This window comes from Dromaius novaehollandiae, chromosome 36 (assembly GCF_036370855.1).
Source record: "Dromaius novaehollandiae isolate bDroNov1 chromosome 36, bDroNov1.hap1, whole genome shotgun sequence".
Lineage (NCBI taxonomy): Eukaryota > Metazoa > Chordata > Aves > Casuariiformes > Dromaiidae > Dromaius > Dromaius novaehollandiae.
Genome location: NC_088135.1, coordinates 1 through 12,248, shown reverse-complemented (window position 1 = coordinate 12,248; position 12,248 = coordinate 1). Strand labels below are relative to the sequence as shown.

At 69.0% G+C, this 12,248-nt stretch overlaps 1 protein-coding gene across 2 annotated transcripts in view; it reads left to right on the top strand.

The window, feature by feature from the left end:
• The window catches only part of TEP1 (telomerase associated protein 1), a 73,031-nt gene extending 62,224 nt beyond the window's left edge, over nucleotides 1-10,807 (top strand). The window contains exons 43-49 of one of the 2 annotated variants that reach the window (XM_064503324.1): nucleotides 565-691; nucleotides 2,262-2,329; nucleotides 3,132-3,288; nucleotides 4,029-4,192; nucleotides 4,849-4,973; nucleotides 5,731-5,905; nucleotides 10,295-10,807. In XM_064503324.1, the coding sequence (XP_064359394.1) occupies nucleotides 565-691; nucleotides 2,262-2,329; nucleotides 3,132-3,288; nucleotides 4,029-4,192; nucleotides 4,849-4,973; nucleotides 5,731-5,905; nucleotides 10,295-10,633 (1,155 nt within the window). In that variant the 3' untranslated portion in view covers nucleotides 10,634-10,807. Of the gene's footprint in view, nucleotides 1-564; nucleotides 692-2,261; nucleotides 2,330-3,131; nucleotides 3,289-4,028; nucleotides 4,193-4,848; nucleotides 4,974-5,730; nucleotides 5,906-10,294 lie in introns of those variants that run through there. The other variant, XR_010386408.1, reaches the window with a different exon arrangement.
• The last annotated feature ends 1,441 nt before the right edge of the window (nucleotides 10,808-12,248 follow it).

Sequence of the window (12,248 nt, the reverse complement as noted above, 5' to 3'; positions counted from 1 at the left end):
GGGATTTTGGGTGGATTTTGGGTGCAACGGGGGGATTTTGGGTGCAGAAGGGGGGGATTTTGGGTGCAGACCGGGGGATTTTGGGTGGTTTTGGGTGCAACGGGGGGATTTTGGGTGCAACGGGGGGATTTTGGGTGCAGAAGGGGGGATTTTGGGTGCAGAGTGGGGATTTTGGGTGGATTTTGGGTGCAACGGGGGGATTTTGGGTGCACCAGGTGGAATTTGGGTGCAGAAGGGGGGATTTTGGGTGTGCTGGGGGTATTTTGGGTGCGGAACGATGGATTTTGGGGTGCAGAACGATGGATTTTGGGTGCGCCGGGGGATTTTGGGTGCAGAAGGGGGGATTCTGGGTGCAGTGGGGGGATTTTGGGTGCACCAGGTGGAATTTGGGTGCAGAAGGGGGGATTTTGGGTGTGCTGGGGGAATTTTGGGTGCAGAAGGATGGATTTTGGGTGCAGAAGGATGGATTTTGGGTGCAGAAGGGGGGCTTTTGGGTGCGGAACGATGGATTTTGGGTGCGCCGGGGGGATTTTGGGTGCAGAAGGGGGGCTTTTGGGTGCGCAGGGCCGGCGGGTGCTGGGGGCCGCCCGCGACGGGGGGGTCGCCGCCTGGGACCTGCCGCCCGGCTCCCCCCGCACCCGCTTCCGGGACCCCGTCGCGGCCCCCGCCTGCGCCGCCGTCGCCCCCCCAGGTACCGCCCCCCCCGCCCCCAAATCCCCCCCGGCTCGCCCCAAAACCCCCCGGCCCCCCCGGCCCCCCCGCCCCCGCGAACGTGCCTTTGGCCCCCCAAATAGCCCCTTTTCACCCCAAATGGCCCCTTTTCACCCCCAAATCCCCCTTTCCACCCCAAAATTGCTCTTTTTCACCCCAAATAGCTCTTTTCCACCCTGAAATAGCTCTTTTCACCCCCCAAATAACCCCCTTTCACCCCAAAATAGCCCTTTTTACCCCAAAATAGCCCTTTTTCACCCCAAATCCCCCCTTTCCACCCCAAAATTGCTCTTTTTCACCCCAAATAGCCCCTTTCCACCCTGAAATAGCTCTTTTCACCCCAAAATAAGCCCCTTTCCCCCAAAACAGCCCGTTTGTACCCCAAAATAGCCCTGTCTCACCCCAAAATAGCCCCTTTTCACCCTGAAATAGCTCTTTTTACCCCAAATAACCCCCTTTCACCCCCAAATCCCCCCTTTCCAACCCAAAATTGCTCTTTTTCACCCCAAATAGCTCCTTTCTCCTCTCAAATAGCTCTTTTCACCCCCAAATAACCCCCTTTCACCCCAAAATAGCCCTTTATCAACCCCAAATAGCCCCTTTTCACCCCAAAATAGCCCCTTTTCACCCCCAAATCCCCCTTTTCCACCCCAAAATTGCTCTTTTTCACCCCAAATAGCCCCTTTCCACCCTGAAATAGCTCTTTTCACCCCAAAATAAGTCCCTTTCACCCCCAAATAGCCCCTTTTCACCCCAAAATAGCCCTTTTTCACCCCAAATCCCCCCTTTCCACCCCAAAATTGCTCTTTTTCACCCCAAATAGCCCCTTTCCACCCGGAAATAGCTCTTTTCACCCCAAAATAACCCCCTTTCACCCCCAAATAGCCCCTTTTCACCCCAAAATAGCCCCTTTTCACCCCAAATCCTCCCTTTCCAACCCAAAATTGCTCTTTTTCACCCCAAATAGCCCCTTTCCACCCTGAAATAGCTCTTTTCACCCCCAAATAAGCCCCTTTCACCCCAAAATAGCCCTTTTCCACCCCAAAATAGCCCTTTATCAACCCTGAATAGGCCTTTTTCGCCCCAAAATTGTTCATTTTCACCCCCAAACAGCCCTTTTCACCCCAAAATTGCTCTTTTGCAGCCCAAAATAGCTCTTTTTCACCCCAAGATAGACTTTTTTCTGCCTCAATAGCTCTTTTGGCCCCTAAACTGCCCTTTTTCACCCCAAAACAGCCTTTTGCCCCCGAACTGCCCTTTTTCACCCCCAAATGGCCCTTTTTGCCCCAAAACGGCCGTTTTCACCCCAAAACAGCTATTTTGCCCCCAAATGGCCCTTTTTCACCCCAAAACACCTCTTTTTGCCCAAAATGGCCCTTTTCCGCCCCGAAGCGGCGCCGCCCTTCCAAAACGCCCGTTTTCCCCTGGAGCGCCTCCCTTTTTGCCCAAAATCGCCGCTTTCCGCCCCGAAACGCCCTGCCACCCCGTTTCGCCCCCTTTTTGCCCAAAATGCCCCAAAATGTGGGGAATTGTCCCCGTTTCGGTGCCAGGGGGGCCCCGGGCGCTGCTGGCCATGACGGGCGCCGACGGCGTCACCCGCATCTGGGAGCCCCTCGAGGTACTGGGGGCACTGGGAGGCACTGGGAGGGCACTGGGGGTACTGGGAGGCACTGGGAGGGGACTGGGAGGCACTGGGAGGGGACTGGGAAGGGATATGGGGCACTGGGAGGGCACTGGGAGGCACTGGGGGCACTGGGAGGCACTGGGAGGGGACTGGGAGGGGATATGGGGCACTGGGAGGGGATGGGGGTTACTGGGAGGCACTGGGAGGGGACTGGGAGGGCAGTGGGAGGGGATTGGGAGGCACTGGGAGGCACTGGGAGTCACTAGGGGGACTGGGAGGGCACTGGGAGGCACTGGGAGGAGACTGGGAGGGGACTGGGAGGCACTGGGAGCAACTGGGATGGACTGGGAAGGCACTGGCAGCAACTGGGAGGCACTGGGAGGGATCTGGAGGGGACTGGGAGGCACTGAGGGGAACTGGGAGGGGACTGGGGCGGACTGGGAGGCACTGGGAGGGGACTGGCGGGGGGAGGGGGCGCTGAGGGCATCACGTGGCCCCACGGGGGGGCGTGGTCCCGGCTGAGTCACGTGGTCCCGGCGCCGGGTCGGGGGGGGGGGGGAGGGAGGTGCGAGGCTCCAGCCGGGTCACGTGGCCCTGCGGCGGGGGGGCGTGGCCGCGCCTGGGTCACGTGGCCTCCGCGGAGGCGCGGGGGGGGGAGCGAGGCGGCTGGTGGGTCACGTGGCCCCGCGGCGCCGGCGGCGGGGGGGGCGTGGCCGCGCCTGGGTCACGTGCCCCCGCGGCGAGCGCGCGCGCGGAGCGGGGGGCGGGGTTTGCTGACGTCACCGCGCACGCGCAGGCGGCGGCGCCGCGCTCCCTGGGCGGCCACTGCGGCCGCGTCACGGGGCTGGGCGTCTTCGCGGCCCCGCCCCCCGGCGGCGGCCCCGCCCCCCGCGCCTACGTCATCACCGCGGCGGACGACGGCACCGTGCGCGTGGTGCCGCTGCCCGGGCCAGGTGGGGCCCAGGCGTCCGGGAGGGGCCCAGGCGTCCGGGAAGGGGCCCAGGCGTCCGGGAAGAGGGGCCCAGGCGTCCGGGATGAGGGGCCCAGGCGTCCGGGATGAGGGGCCCAGGCGTCCGGGAAAGGGGCCCAGGCGTCCGGGAGGGGCCCAGGCGTCCGGGAAAAGGGCCCAGGTGTCCAGGAAAGGGCCCAGGCGTCCGGGAGAGGGGCCCAGGAGTCCGGGATGAGGGGCCCAGGCGTCCGGGAAAGGGCCCAGGCGTCTGGGAAAAGGGCCCAGGCGTCCGGGAAAGGGGCCCAGGCGTCCGGGAAAAGGGGCCCAGGCGTCCGGGAATGGGCCCAGGCATCCGGGAAAAGGGCCCAGGCGTCCGGGAAAAGGGGCCCAGGCGTCCCGGAAAGGGGCCCAGGCGTCCGGGAAGGGGCCCAGGCGTCCGGGAAAGGGCCCAGGCATCCGGGAAGAGGGGCCCAGGCGTCCGGGATAAGGGGCCCAGGCGTCCGGGATGAGGGGCCCAGGCGTCCAGGAGAAAGGGCCCAGGCGTCCGGGAAAGGGCCCAGGCGTCCGGGAGGGGCCCAGGCATCGGGGAGGGGCCCAGGCGTCTGGGAAAGGGGCCCAGGCGTCCGGGAAAAGGGGCCCAGGTGTCCGGGAAAAGGGGCCCAGGCGTCCGGGAGGGGCCCAGGCGTCCGGGCAAAGGGCCCAGGCGTCCGGCTAACTTTTCCCTCTCTCTCTCTCTCCCCGCAGATGAGCCGCTCCCCGAGCAGGACCCCGGCGTCCGGGGGGGCCCAGGCGTCCGGGGCCCGGTGGCGGCGCTGGCCTGGAGCCCCGACGGGGCCCTGGCGATCTCGGGGGGCCCCGGCGGGCGCCTGGTGCTGTGGGGCGACGGGCAGAGCCTGGCCGAGGCCACGGTGAGGGGCCCGGACGCCTGGGCCCGTGGGGGGCGGGGGCAGGGCCTCGAGGGCGGGGGGGCTGGGCCCTTTCCCGGACACCTGGGCTCCTTTCCCGGACGCCTGGGCCCCAGGTGGGGGTTGTGGGTGGCTCCCCGGACGCCTGGGCCCCTCTCGGACGCCTGGGCCCCTTTCCCGGACGCCTGGGCCCTTTTCCTGGACACCTGGGTCTCCAAGTAGGGGGTGGGGGTGATTCCCCGGACGCCTGGGCCCCTTTCCCGGACGCCTGGTTCCCTCTGGGGACACCTGGGCCCTTTCCCGGACGCCTGGGCCCTTTCCCGGAGGCCTGGGCCCTTTCCCGGACGCCTGGGCCCCTCCCCGGACACCTGGGTCCCCAAGTAGGGGGTGGGGGTGATTCCCCGGACGCCTGGGCCCCTTTTCCCGGACGCCTGGGCCCCCCTCCCGGACGCCTGGGCCCCCCTCCCGGACGCCTGGGCCCCTTTCCCGGATGCCTGGGCCCTTTTCTCGGACACCTGGGCTCTTTTCCCGGACGCCTGGGCCCCTCATCCCGGACACCTGGGCCCCTCTCCGGACGCCTGGGCTCCTCTGGGGACACCTGGGCCCCTCCCGGACGCCTGGGCCCTCTCCCGGACGCCTGGGCCCTTTTCCCCCGGCAGTGCGCTCCCCCGGCGGTGACGGCGGTGGCCTTCTGCGACGCCCGGCGGGTTCTGGTGGCGGCCGGGAGGCGCCTGGAGCTCTGGGAGGTCGTCGAGGAGGAGACGGCGCGCGGGAGGCACCACCGGTGAGCCGGACGCCTGGGCCCCTTCGCCCGGACGCCTGGGCCCCTTTCCCGGACGCCTGGGCCCCTCCCTGGACGCCTGGGCCCCTTTCCCGGACGCCTGGGCCCCTCCCTGGACGCCTGGGCCCCTTTCCCGGACCCCTGGGCCCCTTTCCCGGACGCCTGGGCCCCAGGTGGGGGTTTTGGGTGGCTCCCCGGACGCCTGGGCCCCCAAGTAGGGGGTGGGGGTGGCTCCCCGGACGCCTGGGCCCTTCTCCCGGACACCTGGGCCCCTTTCCTGGACACCTGGGCCCCCAAGCAGGGGGTGGGGGTGATTCCCCAGATGCCTGGGCCCCTTTTCCCGGACACCTGGGCCCCTTTTCCCGGACACCTGGGCCCCTTTTCCCGGACTCCTGGGCCCCTTTTCCCGGACACCTGGGCCCCTTTTCCCGGACTCCTGGGCCCCTCACGGACCCCTGGGCCCCTTTTCCCGGACACCTGGGCCCTTTCCCGGACGCCTGGGCCCCCAAGTAGGAAGTGGGGGTTGCTCCCCGGACGCCTGGGCCCTTCCCCGGACGCCTGGGCCCCAGGTAGGGTCCTGGCCCCCCCCCAGGGGACACCTGGGCCCATGGTGGGGGAGGGGGGGCAACATTGGCCAACCCGGACGCCTGGGCCCCGGGGGTTGGTGGTTGGGGGGTGGGGACACCTGGGCCCATGGAGGTGGGGGGGGTCGTCGTGCTGCCCGGACGCCTGGGCCCAGCGCTGAGCGTCGCCCCGGCAGGCTGCGGCGCGGCGGAGCGACGGCGGCGGCGGCCATGACGGGCGGGGCCCCGGCGTCCCCGGTGCTGCGGCTGCTGCGGGGGGGGGGGCCGCCCCCCCCAGCCCGGGCTCCTGGCTTTGGCCGCCGACGGCAGCCTCTGGGGCTGCGGGGGGGCCGGGGGGCTGCGGCCCTTGGCGTGAGTGCGGCCGGGGGGGTTGGGGGGGTCCTGGGGGGGTGGGGGTGGGGGTTTGGGGGGTCTTGGGGGTCCTGGGGGTGATTGGGGGGGTCCTGGGGGGGATTTGGGAGGGGATTTGGGGTGCTGGGGGGGATTTGGGGTCTCTGGGGGGGATTTGGGGGTCCTGGGGGGGCCGGGGGGTCTTGGGGGTTCGGTAGGGGATTTGGGGGTCCTGGGGGGGATTGGGGGGGTCCTGGGGGGCTCTTGGGGGTCCTGGGGGGGGATTTGGGGGGGTCTTGGGGGGGATTTGAGGGGGATTTGGGGGGTCTTGGGGGTTTGGTGGGGGATTTGGGGGTCCTGGGGGGATTTGGGCGTCTTGGGGGGGTCTTGGGGGGGCTGGGGGGGATTTGGGGGGGTCTTGGGGGTCCTGGGGGGGATTTGGGGTCTCTGGGGGGGATTTGGGGGGGATTTGGGGTCCTGGGGGGGGATTTGGGGGTCTTGGGGGGGATTTGGGGGGGTCTTGGGGGTCCCGGGGGTCCTGGGGGGGGGATTTGGGGGTCCTGGGAGGCTGGGGGGGATTTGGGGGGTTCTTGGGGGTCTTTGGGGGTTCTTGGGTGTCTCTGGGGGGGGATTTGGGGGTCCTGAGGGGGATTTGGGGGGGATTTGGGGTCCTGGGGGTGATTGGGGGGGTCCTGGGGGGGATTTGGGGGTCCTGGGGGGACCGGGGGGGGATTTGGAGGGGTTTTGGGGGGGATTTGGGGGTCCTGGGGGGGATTGGGGGGGTCCTGGGGGGGGGATTTGGGGGTCCTGGGGGGATTGGGGGGTCCTGGGGGGGGATTTGGGGGTCCTGGGGGGGATTGGGGGGGTCCTGGGGGGCTCTTGGGGGTCCTGGGGGGGATTTGGGCGTGTTGGGGGGGATTTGGGGGGGGTCTTGGGGGTCCCGTGGGGGCCGGGGGGGATTTTGGGGGTCCTGGGGGGGATTGGGGGGTCCTGGGGGGGGATTTGGGGGTCCTGGGGGGATTGGGGGGGTCCTGGGGGGCTCTTGGGGGTCCTGGGGGGGATTTGGGCGTGTTGGGGGGGATTTGGGGGGGTCTTGGGGTCCCGTGGGGGCCGGGGGGGATTTGGGGGGGTCTTGGGGGGGATTTGGGGGGGTCTGTGGGGGATTTGGGGTCTTGGGGGGGCCGGGGGGGGGATTGGGGGGGTCTTGGGGGTCCTGGGGGGGGATTTGGGGGTCCTGGGGGGGATTGGGGGATCCTGGGGGGATTTGGGGGTCCTGGGGGGTCCTGGGGGGGGATTTGGGTGTCCTGGGGGGGATTTGGGGGGGGATTTGGGGGTCCTGGGGGGTTTGGGGGGGTCTGTGGGGGATTTGGGGGTCCTGGGGGGGTGGGGGGGGGTTGGGGGGGGTCTTGGGGGTCCTGGGGGGGGATTTGGGGGTCCTGGGGGGGATTGGGGGGATCCTGGGGGGGATTTGGGGGTCCTGGGGGGTCCTGGGGGGGGGATTTGGGTGTCCTGGGGGGGATTTGGGGGGGATTTGGGGGTCCTGGGGGGGTTTGGGGGGGTCTGTGGGGGATTTGGGGGTCCTGGGGGGGTGGGGGGGGTTGGGGGGGGTCTTGGGGGTCCTGGGGGGGATTTGGGGGTCCTGGGGGGGTTTGGGGGGATCCTGGGGGGGATTTGGGGGTCCTGGGGGGTCCTGGGGGGGGATTTGGGGTCCTGGGGGGGATTTGGGTGTCCTGGGGGGGATTTGGGGGGGGATTTGGGGGGGGATTTGGGGTCTTGGGGGGATTTGGGGGTGTTGGGGGGGATTTGGGGTCCTGGGGGGGCCGGGGGGGGATTTGGGGTCTCTGGGGGGGCCGGGGGGGGATTTGGGGGGTCTGTGGGGGATTTGAGGGGGATTTGGGGGGGTCTTGGGGGGGATTTGGGGGGGGATTTGGGGTCCTGGGGGGGATTTGGGGTCTCTGGGGGGGGATTTGGGGGTCCTGGGGAGGCTGGGGGGGATTTGGGGGGTCTTGGGGGTCTCTGGGGGGGGATTTGGGGGGTCTTGGGGGGATTTGGGGGTCCTGGGGGGGATTGGGGGATCCTGGGGGCTCTTGGGGGTCTTGGGGGGGCCGGGGGGGATTTGGAGGGGTCTTGGGGGTCTCTGGGGGGGGATTTGGGGGGGTCTGTGGGATTTGGGGTCTTGGGGGGGCCGGGGGGGATTTGGAGGGTCTTGGGGGGTCTTGGGGGGGATTTGGGGGGGATTTGGGTCCTGGGGGGGATTTGGGGTCTCTGGGGGGGATTTGGGGGTCTTGGGGGGGCCGGGGGGGGTCTTGGGGGTCCTGGGGGGGATTGGGGGGTCCTGGGTCCTGGGGGGATTTGGGGGTCCTGGGGGGGTTGGGGGGGTCCTGGGGGGCTCTTGGGGGTCCTGGGGGGGATTTGGGCGTGTTGGGGGGATTTGGGGGGGTCTTGGGGGTCCCGTGGGGGCCGGGGGGGATTTGGGGGGTCTTGGGGGGATTTGGGGGGGTCTGTGGGGGATTTGGGGGTCTTGGGGGGGCCGGGGGGGGATTTGGGGGGGTCTTGGGGGTCCTGGGGGGGGGATTTGGGGGTCCTGGGGGGGATTGGGGGGATCCTGGGGGGGATTTGGGGGTCCTGGGGGGTCCTGGGGGGGGATTTGGGTGTCCTGGGGGGGATTTGGGGGGGGATTTGGGGGTCCTGGGGGGTTTGGGGGGGTCTGTGGGGGATTTGGGGGTCCTGGGGGGGTGGGGGGGGGTTGGGGGGGGTCTTGGGGGTCCTGGGGGGGGATTTGGGGGTCCTGGGGGGGATGGGGGGATCCTGGGGGGGATTTGGGGGGTCCTGGGGGGTCCTGGGGGGGGGATTTGGGTGTCCTGGGGGGGATTTGGGGGGGGGATTTGGGGGTCCTGGGGGGGTTTGGGGGGGTCTGTGGGGGATTTGGGGGTCCTGGGGGGGTGGGGGGGGGTTGGGGGGGTCTTGGGGGTCCTGGGGGGGGATTTGGGGTCCTGGGGGGGATTGGGGGATCCTGGGGGGGATTTGGGGGTCCTGGGGGGTCCTGGGGGGGATTTGGGTCCTGGGGGGGATTTGGGTGTCCTGGGGGGATTTGGGGGGGATTTGGGGGGGGATTTGGGGGTCTTGGGGGGATTTGGGGGGTGTTGGGGGGGATTTGGGGGTCCTGGGGGGCCGGGGGGGGATTTGGGGTCTCTGGGGGGGCCGGGGGGGATTTGGGGGGGTCTGTGGGGGATTTGAGGGGGATTTGGGGGGGTCCCTTGGGGGGGATTTGGGGGGGGATTTGGGGTCCTGGGGGGGGATTTGGGGTCTCTGGGGGGGGATTTGGGGGTCCTTGGGGAGGCTGGGGGGGATTTGGGGGGGTCTTGGGGGTCTCTGGGGGGGGATTTGGGGGGTCTTGGGGGGATTTGGGGGTCCTGGGGGGGGATTGGGGGGATCCTGGGGGGCTCTTGGGGGTCTTGGGGGGCCGGGGGGGATTTGGAGGGGTCTTGGGGGTCTCTGGGGGGGGATTTGGGGGGGTCTGTGGGGATTTGGGGTCTTGGGGGGGCCGGGGGGGGATTTGGAGGGGTCTTGGGGGGGTCTTGGGGGGGATTTGGGGGGGGATTTGGGGTCCTGGGGGGGGATTTGGGGTCTCTGGGGGGGATTTGGGGGTCTGGGGGGGCCGGGGGGGTCTTGGGGGTCGCTGGGGGGGATTTGGGGTCTCTGGGGGCGATTTGGGGGGTCTTGGGGGTTTGGTGGGGATTTGGGGTCCTGGGGGGATTTGGGCGTCGTGGGGGGGTCTTGGGGGGGCTGGGGGGGATTTGGGGGGGTCTTGGGGTCCTGGGGGGGGATTTGGGGTCCTGGGGGGGATTTGGGTCTCTGGGGGGATTTGGGGGGGATTTGGGGTCCTGGGGGGGGATTTGGGGGTCTTGGGGGGATTTGGAGGGGTCTTGGGGGTCCCGGGGGTCCTGGGGGGGGATTTGGGGGTCCTGGGGGGGTCTTGGGGGTCCCAGGGGGGACCTGGGGGGGCTGGGGGGGGTCTTGGGGGTCCTAGGGGGGGTCCTGGGGGTGTTGGGGGTGTCGGGGGGAGGATTTGGGGTCCCAGGAGGAGAATTGGGGGTTTGGGGGGTCTTGGGCAGGTCTTGGGGGTCTTAGGGGAGATTTGGGGGATTTGGGGGGTCTTGGGGGTTTTGGGGGGGGATTTTGGGGTCCCTGGGGGGCTTGGGGGGGTCCTGGGGGGGGTCTTGGGGTCCCGGGGAAGGATCGGGGGGGTCCTGGGGGTCCTGGGGGGGATATGGAGGTCCCTGGGGGGGGGGCTGGGGGTCTTGGGGGTCCCTGGGGGGTTATGGGGGTCTTGGGGGGGCATTCGGGGGGCTGGGGGGGTCCCGGGGGGGGCTCAGCACCCCTCCCCCTCTCTAACCCCTCCCCCCGCAGGGTGACGGCGGCGGGGGGGCCGCGCCCGGACGCCTGGGCCCCTCTCCCGACGCCTGGGCCCCCCCGGCCGACGCCAACTGCCCGGACGCCGGGGCCCCGAGGACTCCAGGGCCCCCGAGGACGCCAGGGCCCCTTCCCCGGACGCCGGGGCCCCTCGCCCGGACGCCGGGGCCCCCGAGGACGCCTGGGCCCCTTCCCCGGACGCCTGGGCCCCCGAGGACGCCTGGGCCCCCGCCGCCTTCCGCCTGCCCGGGAGCCCCGTCGACGCCCAGGCGCTGCCCGATGGCTCCGTCCTCGTCTGGGCCGGGGCCACCCGCCCCCACCTCTGCCGTCTGGTGAGGGCCCAGGCGTCCGGGAGGGGCCCAGGCGTCCGGGAAAGGGCCCAGGCGTCCGGGAGAGGGGCCCAGGCGTCCAGGAGGGGCCCAGGCGTCCGGGAAAGGGGCCCAGGCGTCCGGGAAAAGGGCCCAGGCGTCCGGGGAGGGGCCCAGGCGTCCGGGAAAGGGGCCCAGGCATCCGGGAAGGACCCAGACATCTGGGAGAGGGGCCCAGGTGTCCGGGAAAAGGGCCCAGGCATCCGGGAAGGACCCAGACATCTGGGAGAGGGGGCCCAGGCGTCCGGGAGGGCCCAGGCGTCCGGGGAAGGGCCCAGGCGTCCGGGAGAGGGGCCCAGGCGTCCGGGAAGGGGCCCAGGCGTCCGGGGAAGGGCCCAGGCGTCCGGGAAAGGGGCCCAGGCGTCCGGGGAGGGGCCCAGGCGTCCGGGAAAGGGGCCCAGGCGTCCGGGAAAGGGCCCAGGCGTCCGGGAAAGGGCCCAGGCGTCCGGGGAGGGGCCCAGGCGTCCGGGAAAAGGGCCCAGGCGTCCGGGATGAGGGGCCCAGGCGTCCGGGAAAGGGGCCCAGGCGTCCGGGAAAAGGGCCCAGGCGTCCGGGGAGGGGCCCAGGCGTCCGGGCGGGGACCCAGACGTGGCTCCCGCAGGTGCCGGCGGGGGAGGGGTGGCGGGTGCAGGACGCCTGGGCCCTCGCTGCCCCCCTGGAGCCGCACGGCCCCTCGCAGTGGTTCAACGGCGCCTGCTACATCCCCGGTGAGGCTTTGGGGCGAAAAAGGGCGATTTTGGGTCTGGGTGGCACTTTCGGGTGAAAAAGAGCGATTTTGGGTCTGCGGGTGGGGATGCCACTTTGGGTTGAAAAAGGGTGATTTTGGGTCTGGGTGGCACTTTGGGGCGAAAAAAGGCGATTTTGGGTCTGTGGGTCTGGATGCCACTTTGGGGTGAAAAACGGTGATTTTGGGTATGGGTGTTGCTTTGGGGAAAAAAAGGGCGATTTTGGGTCTGCGGGTCTGGATGCCACTTTGGGTCGAAAAAGGGTGATTTTGGGTCTGGGTGCCACTTTGGGGCGAAAAAGGGCGATTTTGGGTCTGCGGGTCTCGATGCCAGTTTGGGGCGAAAAAGGGCAATTTTGGGTCTGGGTGGCGCTTTGGGGCGAAAAAGGGCGATTTTGGGTCTGGGTGCTGCTTTGGGGCGAAAAAGGGCAATTTTGGGAGCCCTGGTGGCTCTGGGTGCAGATTTGGGCTGAAAAAGGGGGATTTTGGGGAGCTCTGACTGTTCTGGGTGCTGTTTTGGGGTGAAAAAGGTGGATTTTGGGGTTGCTGGGGGGTTCTGGGTGCTGTTTTGGGGTGAAAAACGGTGATTTTGGGAGCCCTGACAACTGTGGGCACTGATTTGGGGTGGAAAAGCGCAATTTTGGGAGCCCTGGGTGCAGTTTTGGGCTGAAAAAGGGGGATTTTGGGGTGCTGGGGGGGCCTGAGTGCTGCTTTGGGCTGAAAAAGGGCGATTTTGGGAGCCCTGGGGGATCTGGGTGCTGGTTTTGGGCTGAAAAAGGGCGATTTTGGGAGCCCTGGGGGACCTGGGTGCTGGTTTTGGGCTGAAAAAGGGCGATTTTGGGAGCCCTGGGGGATCTGG